At 48.3% G+C, this 23,819-nt stretch overlaps 1 protein-coding gene across 5 annotated transcripts in view; it reads right to left on the bottom strand.

The window, feature by feature from the left end:
- Window positions 1-23,819, bottom strand: part of CARD11 (caspase recruitment domain family member 11) — a 106,115-nt gene that overhangs the window by 44,828 nt on the left and 37,468 nt on the right. Inside the window, exon 2 of one of the 5 annotated variants that reach the window (XM_082358787.1) lies at window positions 4,049-4,250. The exons of 3 other annotated variants lie outside the window; for them this stretch is intronic. In XM_082358787.1, coding sequence (XP_082214913.1) covers window positions 4,049-4,194 — 146 coding nt within the window. In that variant the 5' untranslated portion in view covers window positions 4,195-4,250. Of the gene's footprint in view, window positions 1-3,741; window positions 3,759-4,048; window positions 4,251-23,819 lie in introns of those variants that run through there. One more of the 5 variants, XM_082358791.1, reaches the window with a different exon arrangement.

Raw genomic sequence — 23,819 nt, 5'->3', positions numbered from 1 at the left:
CGGGCCAGCCCTGATGGTAATGAAACACTGTTTTCTCCTGCGGGTGCCTTCCAGGCCTGGTCAGCAAGCCCGCCTTGGCCACGGGGGCTGTCAAGTCACCGAGACCACCAGTTGGTTCCCATTCTGGAGCCCTCTGTGCTTTCAAAGAGAGACCGCTGGCTTCATCTAAGCTAAATTCTAGCACAGGAGAGGTGGGTGGAAACCATGAGTTCCTTTCCGGGTTGGGGTCTGGGTGAGGCAGTTTGGAAGGGACAAAACTGGACATGGGGCAGGCACAGCCATAAACGTGGGCACTGACACAAAGTCCTGCTCCTGGGAGTCTGGGGGCTGGCACGAGAGTGTGGGGTGAGCCCAGCGGCCCCGAGAATCTTCTAAGTGAAAAGTTTGGGTCCTTGCATTTCATAGGAAAGGTCACCAGCGTCATCAAATAAGAAGCCCACTCTTAGAGCAGCCAAAAATGAGAGTTGGCAGTTTCTGTGGGAGCCACGTGCAGACTTAAACCTCCCCCTTTATCTCCTGCTTGTCTCGCCTGGCTGCACAGGAATCCCATGGGAGCCTGGGACAAGGTTAAAAAAGGAAACCAGGCGGGGGCCCAAGGCCTTTGGACGTCTACCGGGGCACGTCTGCAGAGTTTGGTAACGAGGATACATCAGAGTAGACTTGAAGCAGGAGAGTGGGAGCCTCACTCATTCAGCCATCCATCCACCCATCCATCCACTCATCCATCCATCCATCCATCCACACACCCATCCATCCACCCACCCATCCATCCACCCATCCACCCATTGGATTCAACAAGCATTACTAGCAGAGAACGACAGAAGAGTAAGAAAAAGAAAGAGACTATGAGAAGGTTCAGGAGAAAAGAAAATAAGGACAAGTGAGGATAAGACACAAGTGACACATTTAGGGATGTTCAGAGCAGAGCAAAGGAGGCAGAAAAAGAAACTTGAAGGAACAAAGGTAAGAAAGCCTCGCAGATTCATCGGAAGAAGAAATGACAGAAAGATGGGAGCAGTGACTGGTGAAGAAGGGAAAGAAGGACAGGGAGCCTGGACCACAGCTGGGCCTGGCCCTTATTTTAAAGGTGAGCATTAGCTCTGAAAATTCAAATCAGAGGCACAGTGCAGCGCGCTGGGGGAGGGCTGGGGAATGCAGGTCGGTCGAGTTACCCCCTGCAGCTCAGACGGAGTTATCTCCAGGGCCCAGAGCTGCATCCTTTGAGGACTCGGGGCGAACAGGCTGCACACAGAACAAGCTCTCTCGCTTCTGCGTTTATAAGGCACACTGAAAATCTACTTAGGATCGATACGGCGATCAATTTAAAACACATTTCTAGTCGTGGGGCCGTCTATTTTTTGAAATGTCACGGGGACAGGTAAACACAGTAACACTCCTAAACACATTTCCATGTGTTTGAACACAATGCTGCCGATGACTTCAGTCAACTAGGCTAGGATCTAGAAAAAGGCACATTCCAGGTTTTCTTATATGGCCACAGGGTGGTTGTATTGGAGGGTGGGGTGTTTCTGATTCTCCCATCATCATCCGGGGAGAATACCAACTGCTGAAATCAGGGAGGTCACCCCGGCCGCAGCAGGGAAGCCAAGGAGGAGGCCTGAGGCTCTGGCTGTCCCTGGCTGCACCGGGCTGCCAGAGCCTCTTTCTAGAAAAGCCTTTGGGGCCGGTCAAAACGCTGGTGCAGGAAGCAGCAGACCAGGCTTTTATGTAGATCTCAGACTTCCGCGAACACCCCGAGGTGTGCAAGGCTTGAGGTCAGAACTGTCCTTTCTCAGACCTCAGTCCCCTGGGCAGATCTCCGGGCAGCAGAAGAAAGCAAACCAGGAGGTGGTGAAGGCTGGGGGAGAGTGATTCTGTGAAGACTCCTTCCGCTGTCGGCTTAGAGAGTTGGGGGACTGAGGTTCCAAGTGAAGCACCTCCCCGCCCCGCCCCCCCCCCACAACAAGATGTAACTCCTGCCCTCCAGAGGTTAAAATACATTGTGTTTGTGGGTGGGAAGTGACATGGATTTCCCCACTCCCCCGTGAAAAAAAAAGATGGGGGCTGTGGGAGAAGGACTGCAGGAATTCTACTCTAATCACACAAAAAGAATCAAACCAAAACTTTGCATCAAGAGAGAAAACCAGCAGCTTCTGCTTCCCTGTGTTCTAGAGGAAAGGATATGGTCCTGGATCCTGCCATTTTTCAGCTGTGTGGCCTCGAGCATGTTGCTTAACCTCTCTGAGCCCCCATTGATCATTCTGTAAAATTGGACACGGAGCACCTACACCTTAGGGTTGCTGCAGTACACACAGGGAGGCACTTAATCAATTATCACTTAGTCCACCCTTTCGGAAGCCCGTGGCAAACTCAAGATGGAGAGAAGTCTCTGCCTTGGCGTTCTGTATAATTACCTCCACACCAAACAGACTTTAGAGAAAAACTTTATAAAGGTCTGTCCTCAACCCTTCTGTCTGGGCTTCTGATTTGCGACTCTCCCACCTGGTGTTGTGAGAATCTGTCTACCATATTGCTTACGATCCTCTGGGCAGGACCATCTCCTGCTTCCTTGTGCGCACCGTGGTCTAGCAAGTATCTTTCACAAATAGGCGTTTACTATTTATAAAGTGATTGATTTCCAATGGATAAGTGCTGGCTCTCTTGTTATAGTTTCCTCTCTTCACTGGATGAGACCTTTCCCTCGGTGGCTGTGGGGAGGGTTTTCACATGACAGCTGGCTGACAGGATCGTATGCCCTTCAGTCATACCCAACTGGTTTTGCTGTGCCTGCAATTCAGATCTAAGCGCCAATCTATCTTGTAGTCTCAGTCAGTCGTGGGCTGGAAGTCTAGAATACCCATCCCTCAGACAGAGAAAGACAAATACCATATGATATCGCTTACATGGGGAATCTGAAAAAAAGGGTACAAATGAACTTATCTACAACACAGAAATAGAGTTACAGATGTAGAAAACAAACTCATGGTTACCAGGGGGTGGGAGGGGAGGCATAAACTGGGAGACTGGGTTTGACATATACACACTACTACATATAAAACAGATAACTAATAAGGACCTGCTGGAGAGCACAGGGAACTCTGCTCAATACCCTGTAATGGCCTGTACGGGAAAAGAACCTAAAAAAGAGTGGATACACGTATGTGTATGACTGATTCACTTTGCTGTACGCCTCAAACTAACACAACATTGTAAAGCAACCACACTCTAGTAAAATAATAAGTAAATAAAATAGAATACCCATCCCTTCAGCTTCTGACCTACAGGGACAGAGACATCTTGTCACGAACCATCTCCACCGGGTGACACGCAGAAACGCCCACGCGGGTCCTCCATTCTGTTGGGGAGAACCCTCCACCTGCCTTCACTCTCCCCAACACATCGCGTCAGCGTTATGGCAACCACCGGTTTTTTGCAATGTGCTCCTTCCGTGGGGCCCTCCTGGAGTCTGAAGCACCTGCTGCATTTTCAAGGAGACTCAGTTCTAGCCACTGGGGCGCTGGGGTTCCGTTTGTGGAATCCTAATTCTTTGAAAACGAATAACCCGACACCAGCCGGCATTTTGGGGAGTCGGCCTCACGCGTCACCCCTCACTGTGGGAGGTGACAGGAAGTTGACAGAAACCGTGTCCCCAGCGGACCTTCGGAAGAAACACTACTGGACCCCAGGCACAGGGCCTGCTGTGCCAGGGGGCCTGACACCCAGTGGGCACTGGCTCCAGACCTGAGGAGGGCACAGAGTGACTCAGGAACAAAATCCCCGGCGGACGGAGCAGGCAGATCTAAGACGAGGCTGCTGGAGGGCGAAGAGCTGGCGGGCCTGCCCTCCACGAGATCGCGGAGTGCGCTGGCACCTCAGCTAGGACGACTCCAGACCGTGCGGCCCTGCCTCCCGGCAGGGAACAGACAATCAAGACGCCGGTGATGGAAAACTGCAGAACACAGCAGCGAGTTTTAGTTTTTAACTGGGCAGGAAAACAAGAGAGGCGCCTCACTACCCAGCACACCCGCGGGTTCGGAAAAGGACTCACAGGCAAGCTGCGAAGAGCGACAACGACCCGTCTCCCAATCCTTCTGGGACCGATGGCCCAGCCTGGGGCGGCTCCAGACGCCTGATTTTTTCTATTTCCACTTCATCTCTGCGTCTTGCGGCAGCATCCTCGTTTACCGGAGGCATTTTTAGAAGAATACAGTGCTCTCTTTGCCACTGCTATTACAACAATAAGCGTTTCCCTGCGAGGAAAGTGAAATCCAAACCTGATTTTCTATCCTGAGATGCTCTGCCAAAGAGATGGCAAGGGAGGCGGCTAGTTCTAACGCACTCGTGGAGCATCCGCTATGTTGGGACCGAAACAGGCTTGCGCGTTCGATTAAGCGGCAGGCTTGGGAGAGGGAGGGGGAGAGGGAGAGAGGGAGGGGGGGAGAGGGAGAGAGGGAGGGGGGAGAGGGAGAGAGGGAGGGGGGAGGGGGAGGGGGGGAGGTGGAAGAGAGACTCAGAAAGGGTCTCCCTACTCAAAATTAACTCTGAAATACACGGCTCTCTCACGGAACGGGGCCCCCTCCCTTGCTTCCACCCCTGTGGCCCCACATTTCAATGGGCTACCCCTTCGGATAATCAAGGGCTGGCTGTAATTAACCGTTACAATGTCCTCAGGAGCACAGCCGAACCGCAGCTCGGGAAGGCTGGCCAGAGCTGCACCTTCCTCCCCCGTGCCCCTCAAGGGGGCGGCTCGGAGCTGTCACGGCCACAGGAGGGAACCGCCCTGGGGGTGGGCGGGGGCCACGGGCCAAGTTCCCGCTTCTCCCACGTCCCTCTGCCCAGCCCCCATGCCAGTCCTGCCAGCCGCGAACCCTCAGCACCAGAGACCCCATAAACACAAAGACATCTTCCGCACACAGTGGAATACTATTAGGCCATAAAAAAGGAACGAAGTACTGACCCACACTGCAACACGGACGAAAACATCGAAAGCATTATGCTGAGCGAGAGAAGCCAGACTCCAAAGGCCATGTATTGTAAGATTCCGTTGATACGAAATGTGCCGAACAGGGAAATCCACGCAGACACAAATCCACCGACTGGCGGTGGCCAGGGGCTGCGGTGGAAGAACGGAGGGGGTGACCGACCGCTGGTGGGTATGGGGTTTTATTTGGGGGTGACGAGAATGGTTTGGAACTAGACGGAAGTGGCAGCTGCACGACACTGTGAATGTGCCAAATACCAAGGAACTGTTCACTTTAAAACGGTGAATTTTGATATGCAAATGTCACCTCAAATCAAATCACATCGCGTCAATAAAAACAGCTACGATGGGTCGCCAACCAAGACTAACCCGAACCCTTCAAACCATCAATTCTGATGAATAAGTCAGGAAATTGCGGCCGGGGGGAGGGGACACCCCGGCGGGGAGGGGAGTCGGGGAGTCACGTGCTCGTCGCGTCCCTCTCCGCCGGCTTTTAAACCTCCGGTTCCGGATTCGACTGGGAATCCAGCGAGAGGCTCCTGAGGGCCTCGGTGTCCAGGAAACGGCGAGAGAGAAGAGGCGGCAGCAGAGGGAGGTGGGGCGAGGCTTAGAGGTTGGGGACAGAGAAAAGGGAACCGGAACTCAGACCTTTATTTAGTCCCCGCAGGTGCGGGGCCGAGAAAAGGGCAGAGAAATGAAGCAAGACGCCGCCGTGAAGGGAGGAGTGTTGGGGGCCGGGCGCCGGGAGGGCTGGGGAAAGGGGAAGCCAGGAAGGACGGCCCCCGTCTCTGCATCCGTCAGTCACATCCCTCCTCTGGAAGCTTCCCAGCGCCGCCCACGTGAACTGATGAGCAATTTCCTGTAACCCGGCTCACCTGTTTTGAAGCCACACGCGAGCTCGAAACCTACAAATACCGAGACTCACATTTTCCACGTAGCCGTGCGAGATCAGGGGAGCCAGGAAGAGAAGACAACGTCGCAAAACGTCTCCAAACACGCGGACTTTCCTTCTGAGGAAGGCTGGTGTCCACCGCCTCTCTTTGAATGGTCTGCTGTGACAAGGTGTCTTTGATGGAACTTGTCGGGGTTGGAGGCTGGTGGGCGTTTCTTTGTCACTTTCTCTGCCACCAGGCACCAGCAAATATGAGCCCGTGTTTTTCTGATGTTGTATCCTTCCCACACAGTTGGGATGGAAATAACTTGACCCAGTCTCTGAAAGTAACAGTGATAGGAATGCGGGAATCTTTACGCTCAGAGATCAGCTCTAGCTTCTTGCCATGTAAGCGAAAGCTTATGAATCAAGGTGCAAACTGGAAAGACTTTTTTTTTGGCATGTACCAAATGACACAATCATCAGTAATTAAGGCACCCATCAAAACGGCACCCAGACACTGTAGCCGGTTACTGACTTGAGGCTGTTAGGGATGTTGGTAGCAAGGGAGTCGGGGGACCCCGCTGCTTTTGTGATCGTTGAACGAGTCCACGCAGGAAGCCAGGCTTGTGAGCCAGCCCAGGCTTCACAGGCAGGCGGTGTGACATGTCTGCACAGGACGCCCCCACGACCCAGCTGACTTCTTCAAACCAGTGACGTCAGTTTGATTCCCCCCTGCACTTCCCCCCCGCCCGACAACTAGACTCCGGTCTCTGATAAGCAAAGGACCCCCAGGGACTGCTCCAAAAGTTTCTTCAGCCTCCCAGAACTCACTGGATTCCTGAAGCATGTCGTTAGGAAATGAGGAACCTTCTCAGATGCCTCCAAGAGGTACTGTAGGGGCTACGTCCCCCTGGGAGCCTGGTCCTTCTGCCTGCTTGGTAAGCCGTTCGCCCCGCACTGCGCCCTTCCTCCCCGGATTCTGGATCACACGTCTCCTGCCTGGCCTGGCTCGGCAATCTCTCTCTCTCTCATGCCATTTTGCTTGCGGGCAGGGCCTGGGCCTGCGCTAGCTGTTGTACAACGTTTAGCAACAGGCTTGTTTCTCTGTGTACAGAACCTCAATAAACCTCGGAGGAACTGATTGAAAGGTGCTCCCCGGGGAGGGCAGGAACCCCAGAGAGGGCAAGGCTGTGGGGCTGCGAGCTGCCGATAAAGGCAAGGGCCCCAGCTTCTGGGAACAGATGCACACACACTTCCCCTCCACCCAGCTGGGCTGCGGGCATCTGACTCCTTCAACAGGAACACACGCTGGGCACCCGCCCCCACTCCTGGGCCCTCTGCACCGTCCTTCCCCAGAAGAAAGTTGGTTAAAAAAAAACCAGCACGTAAAAATGAGCGTTCTGGTCCAAATCGGTCATCAGGCATTTACTGAAAGTCTTCTCTGGGCTCCGGTCCACGCTCTGTGCAATCAAAGCTACAGCATAAAAGAGCTGCCCCAGCACCCGCTGTCGAGTCTCCCGTGTCGTTTAGGAAATTAAGATGGTAAAAGAACACGCGTGGAGCCATGAGAGCTCAGGCTTCAGACGAGAGCACGACCGATCGGCGGGGGTGGGGTGGGGCGGCGGACTCCACGGCAGCCCCCAGACCTGCCACAGAAGACGCTCCCTGACCGAGGATGTGGATTCACCAGCTGCGCGCACATGTGTCAGAGGAAAGAGGACCAGCCGGCTGGAAAGTATACTCACATGTTTGCAAACTAGCTCGGCCTCAGGTCTGGCTAGGGGGTCTCTCCGTGGTCCTCTCAAATTCCCTCTCCTCCAGCACAGTGGCTGCCAGGCCCCCAGAAAGCGCTGATGCTACAGGGAGCAGCGGCCCCCCCCGGAAGCTGGCGCAACACCCCACTCACAGGCTGCCTCTGTTTTTAGCAGGGGCAGAGGTGTGGGCCGGGGTGGGCTGCCATACTTCCCTTTTTATTTTTGTTCTGAGCAGAGGCTGTGGGTGACTTTCTGCAGAGGCGGAGGCTGGGAGAAGAGGAGGAAACTGTGGTCTCTCCGGCAGGGGGCGCGCTGCAGAGAGCGGGAGCCGTGTCCGCCGTGGGGGAAGGTGAGGATGGGAGGGCAGGAGCTCAGCCCCGCCCATCCTGCTGCCCCGCAGCTCTGCCGGCCCTCACCCCGGAGACCACGGTCCTGACTTTGAACTGCACCGAAGAGGAAGGCCAGCTGATGGAAGTGCGGGGCCTAGAACATTCTGGGGAGGATGCTCCAGTGGGCCTCACGCGGGGCTTCCCAGAGCCAAATACACCATCACCCTCTTTTCTCCTCCAACATCTCGTACTCCCCTGCCCGCATCCGCCTTGGCCACTGACCCAGCTCCTCTGACCACCGTGTCTTCTCTCTGTCCAATCCAGCTGGACCTCCACCGCGAGCTGCAGCAGGGCTGGGACCACCCCCGCCACCCCGGGCAGGCCCTGCAGTATAGGTGCCTGGAGGAGCACGGGTTGGCAAACGCTCAGCGAGAGCGCAAGTTAGACTGAGGTGACGGGTGACAGTCGCCTGCCTGCCTGGCCTGTGCGAGCATCCTGCACAAGTAGGTGATCCCTAAAGGTTGGCCCTTCCCCTTTCCTAGAAGCCTGCGAGGCCGCTCTGGTCCCACACAGCTAGACAGGAGCTTCTGACGCTGTTCTCCGCGGCCCTACACAACAGAGCCCAGACCTACCAGCTCTGCCTAATTCCTCTATTTCCCAGTCTGTAGGCTTTCTGTTCCCTTTCCTTTTCTTGAAAATTGCAGTATGACCAGTAAGCCGCATGCATCTTAAATTTAATGAGTTTTGCAAAGAAGACACCCCGTCACCAAGACCCCGATCAAGAAACAGGGCACGGCCGCCACGCGAGCAAGTGCCTTCACGGCCCTTTGCATCCTATTCCGCACGCCCACCCCAGAGGCGACCACGACTGTGCTTTCTCAGTTTTCCCTTTTCTGGACCTCAGGAAAATGGGTCGGCATGACCAGCTCTCTCTAGGGTCTGGCTTGTCCCTTTCTGTCCACTGATGTGTGGACCACGGTGTATCCATTTATCTGCTGACGGACATTTAGGTTGTTGGCCCGATTTGTCTATTGGGACATTCCTGTATGTACGCATCTTCGCGGGGGCACACGTTGTCATGTCTTCTGCTGGGTCGTCTGGGAGGTGCACGCTGAACTCTGTAATAAGTCCCCACTCCGTTTCCCGAAGAAGTGGCCCTGTCACCCTGCCTTCCCACCACCGGTTGCTGGCAGGTGGGTGTCTGGTGAGAGACCCCTTCCTGGTTCACAGGCGGCCGCCTTCTTGCTCTGTCCTCATGTTTCCTGAGCTCGTGGAGGGCAGGGGAGCTCTGCTGTCTCTTCTTCTTCTAAGATCACTAATCCCATCACGAGGGTCCCCCCCAGACCTCAAATAACCCTCATCCCTCCCGAAGGCCCCGCCCCCAAGTACCATCCCATTGTGGGTTTGGGCTTCAACGTGTGAACTCGGGGGCCCAGCGTTCAGCCCACAGCCCGTGAGAAGCGGCGGGAAGTGCTGCCGGTTTGGCTCCGCACGGGACGCGGGGGGACTCGCTGTACCTCCCGTGGGCTCAGGGCCCCCTCGTTACCTGCTGTGCTGTAGGCATCACCGGGACTTTGTCAACGGAGTGACGCCTCCCTGAGCCAATCAATGGGAGGGAAGCACAGCGTGAAGATTCAATCTTACACGGTCCGAGCCCACACTAATGGAGTTGCAGAGCTGGTAGGGTTCTCGGGGGCCGTCTCAGCCACCAGCACCGCCTCGCACACGCTAGGGAGCGGAAGGGGCCAAGGTGACACGAAGGACTGGCCGAATTACAACCCTGCGAGAACGGCTCCGCGCCTGCTGGGCCCTCCGTCGTGTTCTCTCCTGCCGCGCACCCCAGTGGGACAGGGCCCTCTGCCCTCCGTGTTGCAGAAGACGGGCTGCAGGTGGAGGCTTCGAACGCCGGGCCTGGGACCCCCCAAAGGGGTGCGGGGAGGAGCAGGGACTGACGGTGGTCTTCACAGCCCGGCACACTGACCTTCCATCACCCCCTCCCCCACACCTTCCTCTTCTCCCCTCGGAGAAAGCTGATCCTTCCAAGCTCGGGCAGGACAGGCAGCAAGGATGGCATCGCCAAAGGCAAGCGGAGGGAAGCTGCCCAGCCTTGGGGAGATTTCAGGGCAAAGGACGTGCAGCCATGTTCCCGGGGGGACCAGATGCCCTCGAAGTCCCTTCCAACTCTGGGATTCTGAAACACGCCCCGTCAGAGAGACCAAACATAGATGGCAGAATTTTTCCACAACTGGGTGAGGAGATCCCCACTGGGCTCGTCAAGGGCCCACAAAAGGGATGAAGCCAACATCCAAGGGCCCAAGGAGCTGAATTCTTCCAGGAAGAGGGGTTACTCGAGGCCACAGGGTGCCCGGAGACCCCTCGGAGAAGCAGCAGTAACCAAGTCACATGTGAAAGGAAGTGGCATTGAGAGTTTCCTGCACACACACCTGGGGAGGTTCGAGTCTGAGCTTGTGGGTGATGATTTTTCTAGTATGGCGAGAACAGAAAAGAACAAAAACAGCTGGCTCTGCAGTAGAAAACCGCCTCACGGGAGCTCGGTGACCCCGGAGACGGAACATAGCCGACGTGGACCGACGGCTTCGGTGTAGGGTCCTCGTCCCAGAGCCCCGTCTTTCCCGCTGGCGGTCCCGCCGAGGCCCAGTTCTGCCCAAGGACTTGGGTTCAGCCTCCTCCCCGCGCTGTTTGCTTATTTATCTCCGCCTTGAAACCGCGGTCCTGAACAGCACAGGCCCTTCACTGCTGACTCAGTTGCTGGAGCCAAAACTCATAAAATCCTATTTCGGAAAGGTCCAATGATTTTATTTTCTGATCATAAATATGAACTTTAATTAGCAGCTTGCTAATTAGCAGTTGCCGTGGAAACAGAGAGGGGAAGAGAGCATATCCCGTGTAAAACAGAGCCGGCCTCCCGTTAACTCTCGCCTCTCCCTCTGCCCCTCACCCCCTGCAAGGCCTGGAGAGCAGAGAGGCCGTCTCGGCCGGAAAGGACGGGGGCCAGGAGCTCACTCAGGCAGAGGACTGGATGTGGCCGTGGGCTCAGATGTCTCCTCCTTGGGTTGGTGAGAAGTTCCCGGGCACGCTGGCCCGGTCAGAGGCCCGGCTCTGTCTGCCCGGCAGAAGGAAGGGGCTGGGAAGAAAGTGGAGTCTTTGCCAAGAAGCTGAAGGAAAAGCCACTAGAGCTTTGAAAGAGCTCAGTGACTCTCCTTGATGCTCAACACTGGTGGGTGAGTGACTTCATGGTGCCCACACTTCACAAAACACGCCAGACCCGACACCCACCCCGTTCCTCCAACTGCCCCTCCTCGGTTCCTCTATAAATAGGAACCCATAAATAATGTATAAACAGTTTATCTACAAAACGGGAATAATAATGCCCACAGCTGGCAGAATTTTAGTGATGATTAAACACGTTTCTAAAGCACCTGCCTGGAATATAGTAGATGCTCAATTAATGGGAGCTTTCATCATTATCATCCATGCACGAATTCATTAGTTAAACCCAAAGTCGAGAACTTACTAACATCTGACGCCCTATTAAGAAGAAATGGACTATTGCAAGCATTATCCAAGAAGCTGAGGTTAAAACGTGATTGTTAATTTCCTAAACATGATGGGGAAAGAACCCAGTCCGTCCAGGTCTTCATACTTCATCCCGCAGTGCCCCTCACTTTGTTTTTGGCCTTGCTAGTGGGCCCCAGATCCCTGGACACGCTGACACTTCAATGGTACGTTAACTCCACTCCTGACTGACAGCTCCACCTGGAAGCAACTTCCAGGACAGGCTTGAGGGCTCTGCTGCCCATCACCTAGCTCTGCTTTCAACAGTCATTTTCCAATCTCTTAAATGGGTTAAGGAAGAACACTGTTTACTTGCAGCTAGCCCTTTTGTAAAGTGAAGGCTTCTGCAAAGTAAGAATTACGCCTCACAATTATTTCTTATAAAAATCTAATATTTCATACAATGAAACCTACTTCATTGCCAATCTTTTATGATAGCTTCTTATCTGGCCTGGTGAATTCAGATCAGTTGTGAGGTTTGTGGAAAGTAACATGTTATGAACAACAGTTAAAACACTGAACAATTATAAAATGGAACAACATATTTGAAACAACTGTTTGTAGACATTGAACAACAGGGGGCTCAGGATGACCCTGATGGAAGGTAAATTGATGGGTAAGCCTCGTGATCACTGGCTTTTTGCCTGGATGCACTTTACATACCACGGGGCAGAGGGGTGGAGCCCAAACTGAGGTGACAGTCCAGAGTACAGGGCTGCTGAGGTCTGCAATTTGGGAGGAGGGGTACCAAGAGGAGGGAAGTACACGGAGAAATAGAGTTTGGCTAAATACTAAACTGCACATGTGCAAGTAAGACTCCATGAGCTGAGCAGAGAACAAGTACCAAGAGGCTGTGAACCGAGAGATTTCATATGACACAAGACAGACAAATGCTGGGGTTCCAATTAGCCAGACTTGGAAGACCTCACTGGGTCACCTGAGAATTCGGAGACCTAGAAAGTCCATGCCTGAAGAGCAGGGCTACTCTAACTCCAGAATATGGACCACTCTAGATGTAACCAACAAAGTTTAAAAGTAAGTTCCAAAAGAATCAAGCCTATTCACACATAACTATTTGCCAGATCAAAATTTATCACAACTTATGGGCAACAAAATCCAGAAACTTGGCATCCACAATGACCAGAATTGAATAAAAAATTTTTGCTATACATGTGCATAAGCCAACAAATTACAAGGAGAAAAACCAGTCAATAGAAATGGACCCAGAAATTACAGAAATGTTGAACTTTGCATACAAAGACCTTAAAACAGCTATTATGTCAAAGATTTAACGGAAATATGAACAGAATAAGGAAAAAGATGTGAAACAAGAAATAACCAAATGGAAATTCTCAACCTAAAAGTTAGAATATATGAATTACAAATTCAATAGATGGGCTTAACAACCATTTGGACACTGCAGAAGAAAAAAATCAGTGAAATTGAAAAAAGGGCAATAGAAACTACACACCTAAGGCATGGAGGGGGAAAAAAGACTAAAAAGGATGAGCAGGAAATCAGTGAATTGAGGAATAATATCAAGTGGTCTAACATTCATGTAGTTAGAGTCCTAGAAGGGGAGGAAAAAGAGAAATCGTGGAAGAAAAATCATTTAATTTTTTCCCCAAATTTAATGAAAAATATCAACCCACAGATCCAAGAAATTCAATGAACTGTAAGCAAAATAAACAAGAAATCATACATATCATAAACTGGTGAAAATTAAATATAAAAATAAAATCTTAAAAGCAGACAGAGGAAAAAAGACACATTACATACAGTGAAATAGGGATAAAAATACTGGTCACTCCTCATAATAAACAATGTCAGAAAGAAGACAATGGAACCACATCTTTAAAGTGCTGAAACAAAAGGCCAACTTGGAATTCTTTATCCAGCGAAATACCTTGCAAAAATAAGATGACATAAAGGCTCTTTGTTTGATAAATCAGAAGCTGAAAAAAATCCACCATCAGCAGACCTGCAGTATAAGGAATGTTAAATGATATTTTTCAGACTGAAGAAATATGAAGCCAGATGGAAACTTGGATCTGCACAAAGGACTGAAGAGTGCCAAAATGGTGAGTAAAGATAAAATTTCTTCCATTTGCAATTTCTTAAAAACATAATTAATGGCTTAAAGCAAAACTAACAACAATCTCTTGTGCAGTTTATAACATATGTAGAAATAAAATACATGACAATCAATCATCACACAAGGGATGAGAGAGGGTTAAGTGAACATATACTGCCATAAGTCTTGACACTATACGGGAAGTGATGTAATATTAATACAAGTTAGGCAGTGGTAAGTTAAAGGCGCATTGTATAAACCATGGAGCCACTGCACACGTACACAAATAAAACAAAGAAATAGGCTAACAAGTCAACAGAGGAGATAAAATGAAATATCAAAAAAGACCTTGATTCATCCAAAGGAAGGCAGAAAAGGAGGAACAAACAAAGAATGGACGCATCAAAAAGAAAACACTTAGATGGTAAATGTAAATGGATTAAACACTTCAATTAAACGGCAGAGATTATCAGAGTGGATTAAAACATTATTCAACTATATGCGGTTTATAAGAGGCTCACTTTAAATATAAAGACACAGATAAAGTAAAATATGGAAGCAGTATTCATAAAAACTGCAATGGATACATTATTACCAGAAAAGCAGACTTCAGGAAAAAGAGTATTATCAGAGATAATAAAGAGGGACATTTTATAATGATAATGGAGTCAATTCACCAAGAAAATATAACAATGCTGAATGCACCTAATTACAGAGCTTCAAAACACATAAGGCGAAAATGGATAAAACGGAAAGAATTAGATAAATCCACAATTACGGTTGTAGATTTCAACATTCTTCTCTCAGTAATTGTTAGGACAGGTAGGTAAAAATTAAGAAGATAGAAGATTTGAACAACACCAGCAACCAACTTGAACTAACTGACAGTTATAAAACACTCCAGCTAACAACTGCAGGATACCGGCAGAACACATATGCTTTTCAAGTGAATATGGGACAGTCACCAAGACTTTTGGTTGGGCCATAAAATGAGTTTCAATAACTTTAAAAGGATAAAAATTGTATAAAATATGTTCTCTGACAAAAGGGAATTAAATCAGAAATTGATAATTAAATGTCAGTATCTGGAAAATCCCTAGATATTTGGAGATTAACTGATACAGTCCTAAATAACCCATTGATCAAAGAAACCAAAAGGAAAATTTGAATATGTTTTGAACTGAATACAAATAAAAACAAAATATCAAACTTTCTAGCATGCAGCTAAAGCAATGCTTTTAGGGAAATTTATAACTTTATATGCTAATATTAGAAAAGAAGAATGACTTAAAATGAATCATCTAAGTTTCTACATGAAGAGGCCTGAAAAGCCAAAGTAAGTAGAGAAAAGAGATAATAAAGATAAGAGTGGAAAACAATAAAATAGAAAATATAAGAGCAATGTGGAAAAACCAGTGAAATCAAAAGCTTTGAAAAGATCAGCAGAACTGATAAACCTCTAGCTAGACTGATTGAAAAACAGAGAAAACAAAATCACTAATATCAGAAATGAGAGATGAGCTATAACTACAGATCCACCAGGGATTGAGAGGATATTATGGAAATATCATGAAAAACCTTATGACCATAAATTCTACAACACTGATGATAAGCACAGAAATTACTCAAAAGACACAAATTCTCAAAATTGACCTAAGAAGAAACAGAAAAATCTGAGTTAGCCCTTTTTCTGTTAAAGAATTTGAAGTTATTATCAGAAACCCTTCCACAAAGAAAGCTCTAGACTCATATGGCTTCATTGGTGAATTCTATCAAACATTTAAGGAAGAAATAACACCAATTTTACATGAACTCTTACATAAAATAGAGGGAGAAGAAATACTTCCCATCTCATTTTTTGTGGCCAACATTATGCTGATTCCAAAACCAAACAAAGGCATTACAGGAAAAGAGAAGTATGACCAGTACCCCTCATAAAGATAGATGCAAAAAAATCCTTAACATAATTTCAGCACAAAATTTCAGAAGTATAGAGAAAAGATTATACATCATGACCAAGTGGGACTGATTCCAGGAATGCAAGACTGGTTCAACATTCGAAAATCAACCAATATAATTCATCATATTAAGAGAATAAAGAAGAAAACAACATATGATTATTTCAATAGATGCAGAAATCATTTGGCAAAATTCAACATCTATTCATGTTTAAAAACTCTCAGCAAAATGGAATAGATTGCCCTCAACCTGGCAACAACTATCCTCATACTTTGTGATGAAAGGCTAAATGCTTTTCCTCTAAGATTCGGAATGAAGCAAGGATATTCATGCTAAGCACTTATACTCAACACTGTACTAGGGTTTCTAGATAGTGCAACAAGGCAAGAAAAAGAATTAAAGGGAACAAAGATTGGAAAGCAAGATGTAAAACTCATTATTTGTAGACAACATGATTGTGTATAGAAAAGTAATCCAAAGGAATCTATAAAAAAGAAATCTACTATCAGAATCAGTAATAATAACTACTGATTATCATACACTAATTTAGCAAGGACACAGGATACAAGGTCAATACACAAAAATTTTTAAAAACATATAAAAAAAATACTTAGGATTTAAATATAATGAAAGAGGTGTAAAATATCTACCTTGAAAACTACAAAGAATTGCTTAAAAAAGTTAAAGAAGCCCTAAATCAAACGGAGGGATATATCATGTTCATGGATTGGAAGACTCCTCAATATTACTGCCAGTTAGGTCCAAACTGACCTAGAACTTCAATAAATTCCAATCAAATATCAACAAGATTTTTTGGTATAGTATAAACAAATTCCAATATTTATATAGAAAAGAAAGAGACTTTGATAGCTAGAACAATTCTGAAAAAAAATTGGAGGAATACATGTTAATATATGTATTAATTATATATATTTACATATTATATATTGTATTATCATTTATATATTATAAAAATTTTATATATAAATATAAGTACCCAATTTCAAGGTTTACTGTAAAACTACAGTCATCAAGACAGTGTGGTTTTTGTGTAAAGATAAGTAATAAATCAATGAAACAGAAGAGTGAGTCCAGAAATAGATCTACAGCTATATAGTCAATTAATTTTTGACAAAGTCACCAAAACAATTCAAAGGTGCCAGGAAAGTCTTTTCAATAGTTGGTGCTGTAACAACTGGATATCCATTTCATGGGAAAAAACAAACCTCAACTCCTATGTCACATGGGGCACTAACATTAATTCAAAGTAGATCACAGATTTAAACATAAAATCCCAAATTACAATGTTTCTAGAAGGAAAAAGAAGACCACCTTTACAACCTTGAGGTAGGCAAAGATTTCCTAGACAACAGCCAGAAAGTACTAAATACAAAACTGAAAAAAAAAAAAGAATAAATTGGAATTCATCAAAACAAAAAAACTTAAAAAATGAAAAACTGCTCATCAAAAACACTAGTAAGGGGTTTCCCTGGTGGCGCAGTGGTTGAGAATCTGCCTGCTAATGCAGGGGACATGGGTTCGAGCCCTGGTCTGGGAAGATCCCACATGCCGCGGAGCAACTGGGCCCATGAGCCACAACTACTGAGCCTGCGCGTCTGGAGCCTGTGCTCCGCAAGAAGAGAGGCCGCGATAGTGAGAGGCCCGCACACCGCGATGAAGAGTGGCCCCCGCTCGCCGCAACTCGAGAAAGCCCTCGCACAGAAACAAAGACCCAACACAGCTATAAATTAATTAATTAATTAATTAATTAAAAAAAAATCTAAACTCCCAATTATTTAAAAAAAAAACAAAACACTAGTAAGAAAATGAACTGGTCAGTCATAGAAGAAATATGCACAATATAAATATTTGATAAAGGACTTGTACCCACAACATATAAAGAATATCACAAATAAAAACTAAAAGCTGCAAGTTAATAAAAAGAGGACAAAAGACTTGAATGAGCATTTCAGAAGGGAAGAAACACAAATGGCTAATAAGCACATGAAGACAAGCTCAAGATCATTAGTCATCAGGGAAGTGCAAATTAGAATGAGATAACCCCAAACAACCAGCGGAATGGCTAAAACTTTTAAACTGATGACATCAAACGCGGTGAGGACGTGGAGCAACTGGAACTCTCAAACACAGCTGGTGGGGCTGTGAAATAGTACAGCCACTTCAGAACATAATTTGGCAGTTCTCATAAAATCAAACATACATCTGTTAAGTCTGCAGGAAAGAGGAGTGGGCTGTGCCGGGGAGAAGCCCCCATCCACAGAGAGAGAGCCAAAGGCTGGGCCTTTTGCTCTGGTCAGAGTTGCCTTTACCTTTTCTCTTTGAAGGAGTTAAGGCCATTTGCTTTCGCCATAGAGGAATTAACCTTTGCAGGGTGAATAATTGATCCTCAGCTGGGGAACCTCCTGCAGGTTTGGCTGCAGAGCTGGTTCTCAGTAAACCTGCCCTGACACACCCCAACACCCCACCCCTCTTCCTTCTCCAGGCAGGAGGGCCCCCAGTCTATCCACCAAGTACTCAAGAGTCCATATGTCTCTTTAATCTTGTCCCATCAAGACCCTCTCTCAGGAGAGGCATGGAGAGGGGAGACTCAGAGCCACCAGTTGCCTTCTCCAGGTGGAATGGGCTCACACACCCCCGGGATGCAGATATTCCTGTGCACATTAATTCACATGGATTCCCTGCCCAAGTAACATAGTGGGCACTGGCCAGGCCCCATCCCCACTCAGGTACGTCTGGCTCAGCAGCTGGTCATCTCGTCTATGAACACCTGTTCCGGAACCATGAAAATAGCTATGCCTGACTGAGGGTTTTCAAACATCAGGGATCTGAGTGTGTGTGTTGGTGGGGGAGGGGCAGAACTTTTCCAGAAAAGGAGGGGCCTCAAAAACATAACACTGTTTACACGCGAGAAAACGTATGTGTAAAGGGTTGAGCTGCAATGGTGTCCACACGTGAATGCCAGACAGAGCTCAGAAGTCTGCAAGAATGTTTAAAGATGCCCCCCTTAAACATGCTGAGTTCTCTGTTGGTAACTGTATTGGTCAGCTCACCCTGGACTGGGCAGCTTAGACAACAGTTACTGATTTTCTTACAGTTCTGGAGGCTGGAAGTCCAAGGTCAAGGTGCCAGCAGGGTTGTTTTCTGGGCAGGCCTCTCTTAGCTTGCAGACGGCTGTTCCCACTGTGTCCTCACATGGCCTTTTCTCTGGGTGCATTTACCCCTGGTGTCTTTTCCTCTTCTCATAAGGATGCCAGCCCTGCTGGATCAGGGTCCCACCATTATGATCTCATTTAACCCTAACTGCCTCCTCAAAGGCCTCCTCTCCACATACAGTCATGTTGGAACTTAGGGCATGAATGTATGAATTTAGGGAGGGACACAATTCAGTCCCTAAGCAGTAACTAAACATCCCTCCTCTTCCCCCAACATGACGGGATGTATGAACCGAAATAGACTTTTTTAAACAAAGGAGACTTCACTGATGACACCCAAATGAACACAGTCCTTTAAGACAGTCTTTCCAACAACGCTGCAACTGCTCAACAAATTTGATGGAAACTCCTTTGAAACGCTCTCAGTGAGTTTACAAGCTACAGTCCTAAAGCTTGAAAAACAATTGCAAAAGGAGAGGACTCCAATCATTTTGTGTGTGTGACATCATCCCTGGAAAAGGTATAGAGCCCACACAGCAGCCGTGCCAAAGTATTTTAGCCATGCCTCTGCTGTTGTGTCCACTTGCCAGACTCCTACACACCCGTCAGGGCCCAGAGCCACCACTGCCTGAACCCCCCCCAGCAGCAGTGTGGCTCCCTCCCTCGTGTCTCCCAAAACGCAACTTTCAGAACAGCGTTTGTCACATCAGGTTGTACTCTGCTCACGCGCCTTCTCCGTTCAAGGATCTGCCCTTGAGGCAGGAGACCCTTCTTTTCACCAGTGGAACCAAGGCTTTCATCGATCATCTGCCTTCCCTTCCCTGTCCCACTTCCCTGCTCTGTGATCCCAGTTCAAATCCTTGTCTCACAGACCACTTTGAAGGAACCCAGATGACGTCATGGTCTGGAACGGTAGACAGAGCTGTGGGCAGGTGAAGTTGAGCTCAAATCCCAGCTCCAACAAAGGCTCATTGGATGCAAACCAAACAACACACACAAAGCCCCACCCCCAAACCTTAAACCAGGCAGATGGACACGCACCCTTTCTCAGGGAGAACGAAGTCGGGAAGCCCAGAAGCCCCCTGCAGCCCAACCCGCGTGGGAGGGAGGAGCAAAGCCCTGGGCTGGTGCAGGTGGGCAGAACTAGCCGAAGTTTGATGCCACGTCTTACTGGGGGCTTGTGTTAACTCAGTCAGTCCTGAGACCAGCAGGCCCCTGGCAGGGAAGGCAGCTGCCGCCGCCTCCCTGTGCCGTGAAAAACAAGCTTCCCAGAGCGGAGACATCCCCCATGGCCGCTCCTGGGGGCTCTGTCTAAGAACAGGATGATGGTCTAGGCCCTGGGCTCTCAGCTCACACTGTAAAGTGAAAAGATGGAGTTGTTTTTGTTCCCATGCAAAATCAAGTTGACAGGGTCTACTCTTCCCCAAGGAAAGATCAGGAGGGAAGTTTGAACTTGGAACTGTAGAAAGAGCTCCATGCTGGATCCCAGTTCTATTAATGGCTACTTGTGGCACTTTTAAAATATGACCCCCAATTCTCTGCCATTCTTCCCATCAACAGGTGGGGCCTATGTCTCCTCCCTTGGATCTGGGTTCTGCAACTCCTTGATCCATACAAAAAAGTGGAGGGATGCACAGCCAGGGCCTGGACCCAGGCAGTAAGAAACTGGCGGCTCCCACGGCCTGTGTCTTGGGACACGCACTCTGAACAGCCAGCCACCATGCTATGAGGGGGCTGAAGCAGCCGGGGAGAGGCCCCCTGGAGAGGAAGGGAGGTTCCCAGCCCTCAGGCCCAGCTCCCGGCCCGCGGCCATGGAGCGCGCTATCTTGGTTCCCCAAACTTTTGGCACGTGGAGCAGACACGCTTTTCCAGCCAAGCTCAGCCCACGATGCAGATTCGTGAGCGAAATAAATTATCACTGTGGTTTCAAGTCATTCAGTTTTGGAGTGGTTTTTATGCAACAGCACTTAACCAGAACACCAACTCTGTGGCCTCGGACAGATGCTTCACTTCTCCAGACCTCAGAGTCCTCAACGGTAAAGACAGCAGGATTCAAAGCCTTCCAGCGTACCTTTCAGCTCCAATAGTCAATGCATTCTTTGAACGTGAATAATCTTTTTCCTGGTTTTATCGTAAAACAGAACACCCTTTCTCCAGTTCACTAAAAAATTCCTTGTATGTACAAGAACACTTGTGTCAGGGCTTCTCAAACGTTAAGGTCTAATTGTCTCGCCCAGGGATCTTGTCGGATGCAGACTCTAATACAGGAGGCCAGAGGTGGGGCCTGGGAATTGGCATTTTAATGCACCGCTGGACCACTGATAGCATTTTGAGTTGGCAAGGCCTTTGTCCCTTTGTCACCAACAGCAGTCATTAGACACGGGACTAAACACATAAAGGCAGGATCTCATTTAATCCCTATGACAGTGCTATGAGGAAGGTTTTACAATCATTTGCACTTGACAGACCGGAGACCCGACGTCTGGAGAGGTCAGGTGACTTGTCCGAGGTCACAGTTAGTGAGCAGTGTGGCCACGGTCTGAATCTAGGTCAGCTCACAGATGCACATTCCCCCGGCCGCCCTCTTTTCAACACCAGGTGACATGAGATTAACCATTTTTTTGAGTTTAATCTCCCCTCTTCGTGCCTGCAGCTAGCCAGCTGGGATGAAAATCTATCACGGAAGGACAGAAGTAGGGACGTGGGAACACGTCAAGAATAACAAAACAGAGTTAACAAAGATAGAGGTGACTTTTTCAGGTTTCCTATCCCCAGCTGTGATTAATTTACAGCTTTTTACATGCTAATGTTTTCCTGCCTTCTGCCAGTAATAAATAACCAATATGCTTTAATACCTAGTTATTATTCATCCCTTTCAGATATTTGGATTTTGATTCTTCGCTGCAGTTCAATCACATTGAATTTCTTTAACCAGGACAGCTCCATTAAGAGTCCCCTCCAAGGACATCCTGGCAGGGCGGTGGCAGTAATGGATAATGGTGACAAGGGAGAGTGGGGAGCCGAGACAGGAAATGTTAGTGGCCGTGAGGAAAAGAAGGGGAAACCGTACTAAAAAACACCACCAAATTACATTTAAGTAACGTTAAGGTTATGACACAGACCAATAAAACCAAGAAACTCAGGGTTATGGCTGACGCGCCATTCGTAATGCGCCTTCCTTGCCTTTGCCGTTCCTGCAACAGAAACGTGGGACCACTTCATCACCGTCCTGAAGTGGAGGCTCCCCTCTTACACTGGAATGAGTGGACAAAGGCTCGCCAACCCTGACTGTGTATTTCAGGAAGTTCCCTGGAGTTTTCTCCATCTACACTTCCTCAAAGTGTTTTTCAAGCAACAAAGGCCAAACCCTACAACCCAAGGCTGGTTAGAAGAACAATTTCCTTCTGAAGAAGTTGTCCTTTGCCCGAGGACCCCAGAACTCTCTGGTCACCTTGTCCTTTGTCAACACACGACAACTCACATTCTTTGGGGCCCACTGAGGACCAGACATGACAAGCTCCATTCTGCCCTGCGGCCACTTTTAGAATGAGAGCATCATGCCTCTGGGCCCTGGTGTGGCCACCTGGGTGGGCCCTCATTTGTCAGTCCTCTGCCTTTTCAGGCCTGCCTCCTCCCTTCATTACAGAACAAGGAGCCTGTCCTTGAGGGGCAGCGCTTCTTAACTTTCTGAAATCCATTTGGTATCTGGAACCACTTCCAGAATAATGTTTTTAAATACATAAAAGAACATACAGAGGATTACAAATTAGTATATTGAAACAGAGTTATCAAATACTTTAATAATTGTGAAGTTTTAATATGTGTGCCTCCTTATTAAGGCATGAAATAATATCTAGCACTGAGGCCTAACAACTGCCCCGATTCTGAAATAGGGATAGACAAACAATATCCTGCGGTATCTGCAAAAACCGTAATGGGATATGAAAGAAAATATTTGTGATTTCTGTGGGCGACAAAGTTAAAAGTGCCTCTGATACTACTATGGCTTGTCACCTGAATTCCTAATTGAAGGAAATGGCATAGTTTCGTTAGAGTTAGCGAAAATGAAGATGTAACTTCTTCCATCCAAGTTCACGGGTCTCCTGAATTCTATCCGTGGATCCCTAGGGGGGCCTCTGAGCTCCAGGTTAAGAAACCCTGCCCCGGGGTCCCACTCCTCCCACTCCCTTGTAAGCACTCATAGAACCACCTGTCTTCCCTGCAGGAGCCCAAAGGGCAGGAACCCCATCTGTCTTATTCGAAGCGGGCACATGACACCAGGCAACGTGCCCGGCATCTTTGCAGATGCAGGAGAAATACCGATGAGTAATGACTCGGGCACAGCTTCTCTTTGCATCTGCACAGCTTCCTGGTGGCTCCATGAGAAAGGTGATGAACCCTGGGTTTTCCCATTTGCCTCTGTGAGGATTCAGCCAATCAACACACGATTCATATGTTTGTTTATTTTAATTGAGCTCTAATTCACATGTCATAATTCACCGTTTCAAGTGTATGATTCAGTGCGTTTTAATCTATTCACAAGGCTGTGTGACCATCACTACCATCTGATTCCAGAACACTGTCACCACCCCCAAAGGAAACCCCATACCCATCAGTAGTCACTCCCATTTCTTCTCTCCTCCAGCCCCTGGCAGCTACTAATCCGCTTTCTGTCTCTATGGATTCCCTCTGTGCACATTTCACAACACGTGGCCTTTGGTGTCTGGCTTCTTGTACTCAGTGTAATGTTTTCCAAGTCCATCCATACTGTAGCACACGTCAGCACCGCATCCTTGTTATGGCTGAATAGTATTCCATTGTGTGAATGGACCACAGTGTGCTTGTCCGTCCATCTGTTGATGGACATTTGGATTGTTAACAAACACTTATTTTGCACAACATGTGCCAAATGGGAACTCAAGGCAGGCGGGGTCTCTGCCCTCGCTAAGTCAGAACAGCAGGCTCTGGGGCCAGACCCCTGCGTGGGGATCCCTCAGTTTCCCCATCTGTAAAATGGGTGGTGGTGAGGCTTTAGAAATTGAATACCTGAGAAAAAAGACTTAGAACAGTGCTTGGCACATCGTGTGTTTGGGGAACAG

The sequence above is a fragment of the Balaenoptera borealis genome (assembly GCF_965194805.1).
Source record: "Balaenoptera borealis genome assembly, chromosome: 16".
NCBI lineage: Eukaryota > Metazoa > Chordata > Mammalia > Artiodactyla > Balaenopteridae > Balaenoptera > Balaenoptera borealis.
Note: the sequence above shows the minus strand (reverse complement) of the source record. Positions and strands in the feature narration are given on the sequence as shown.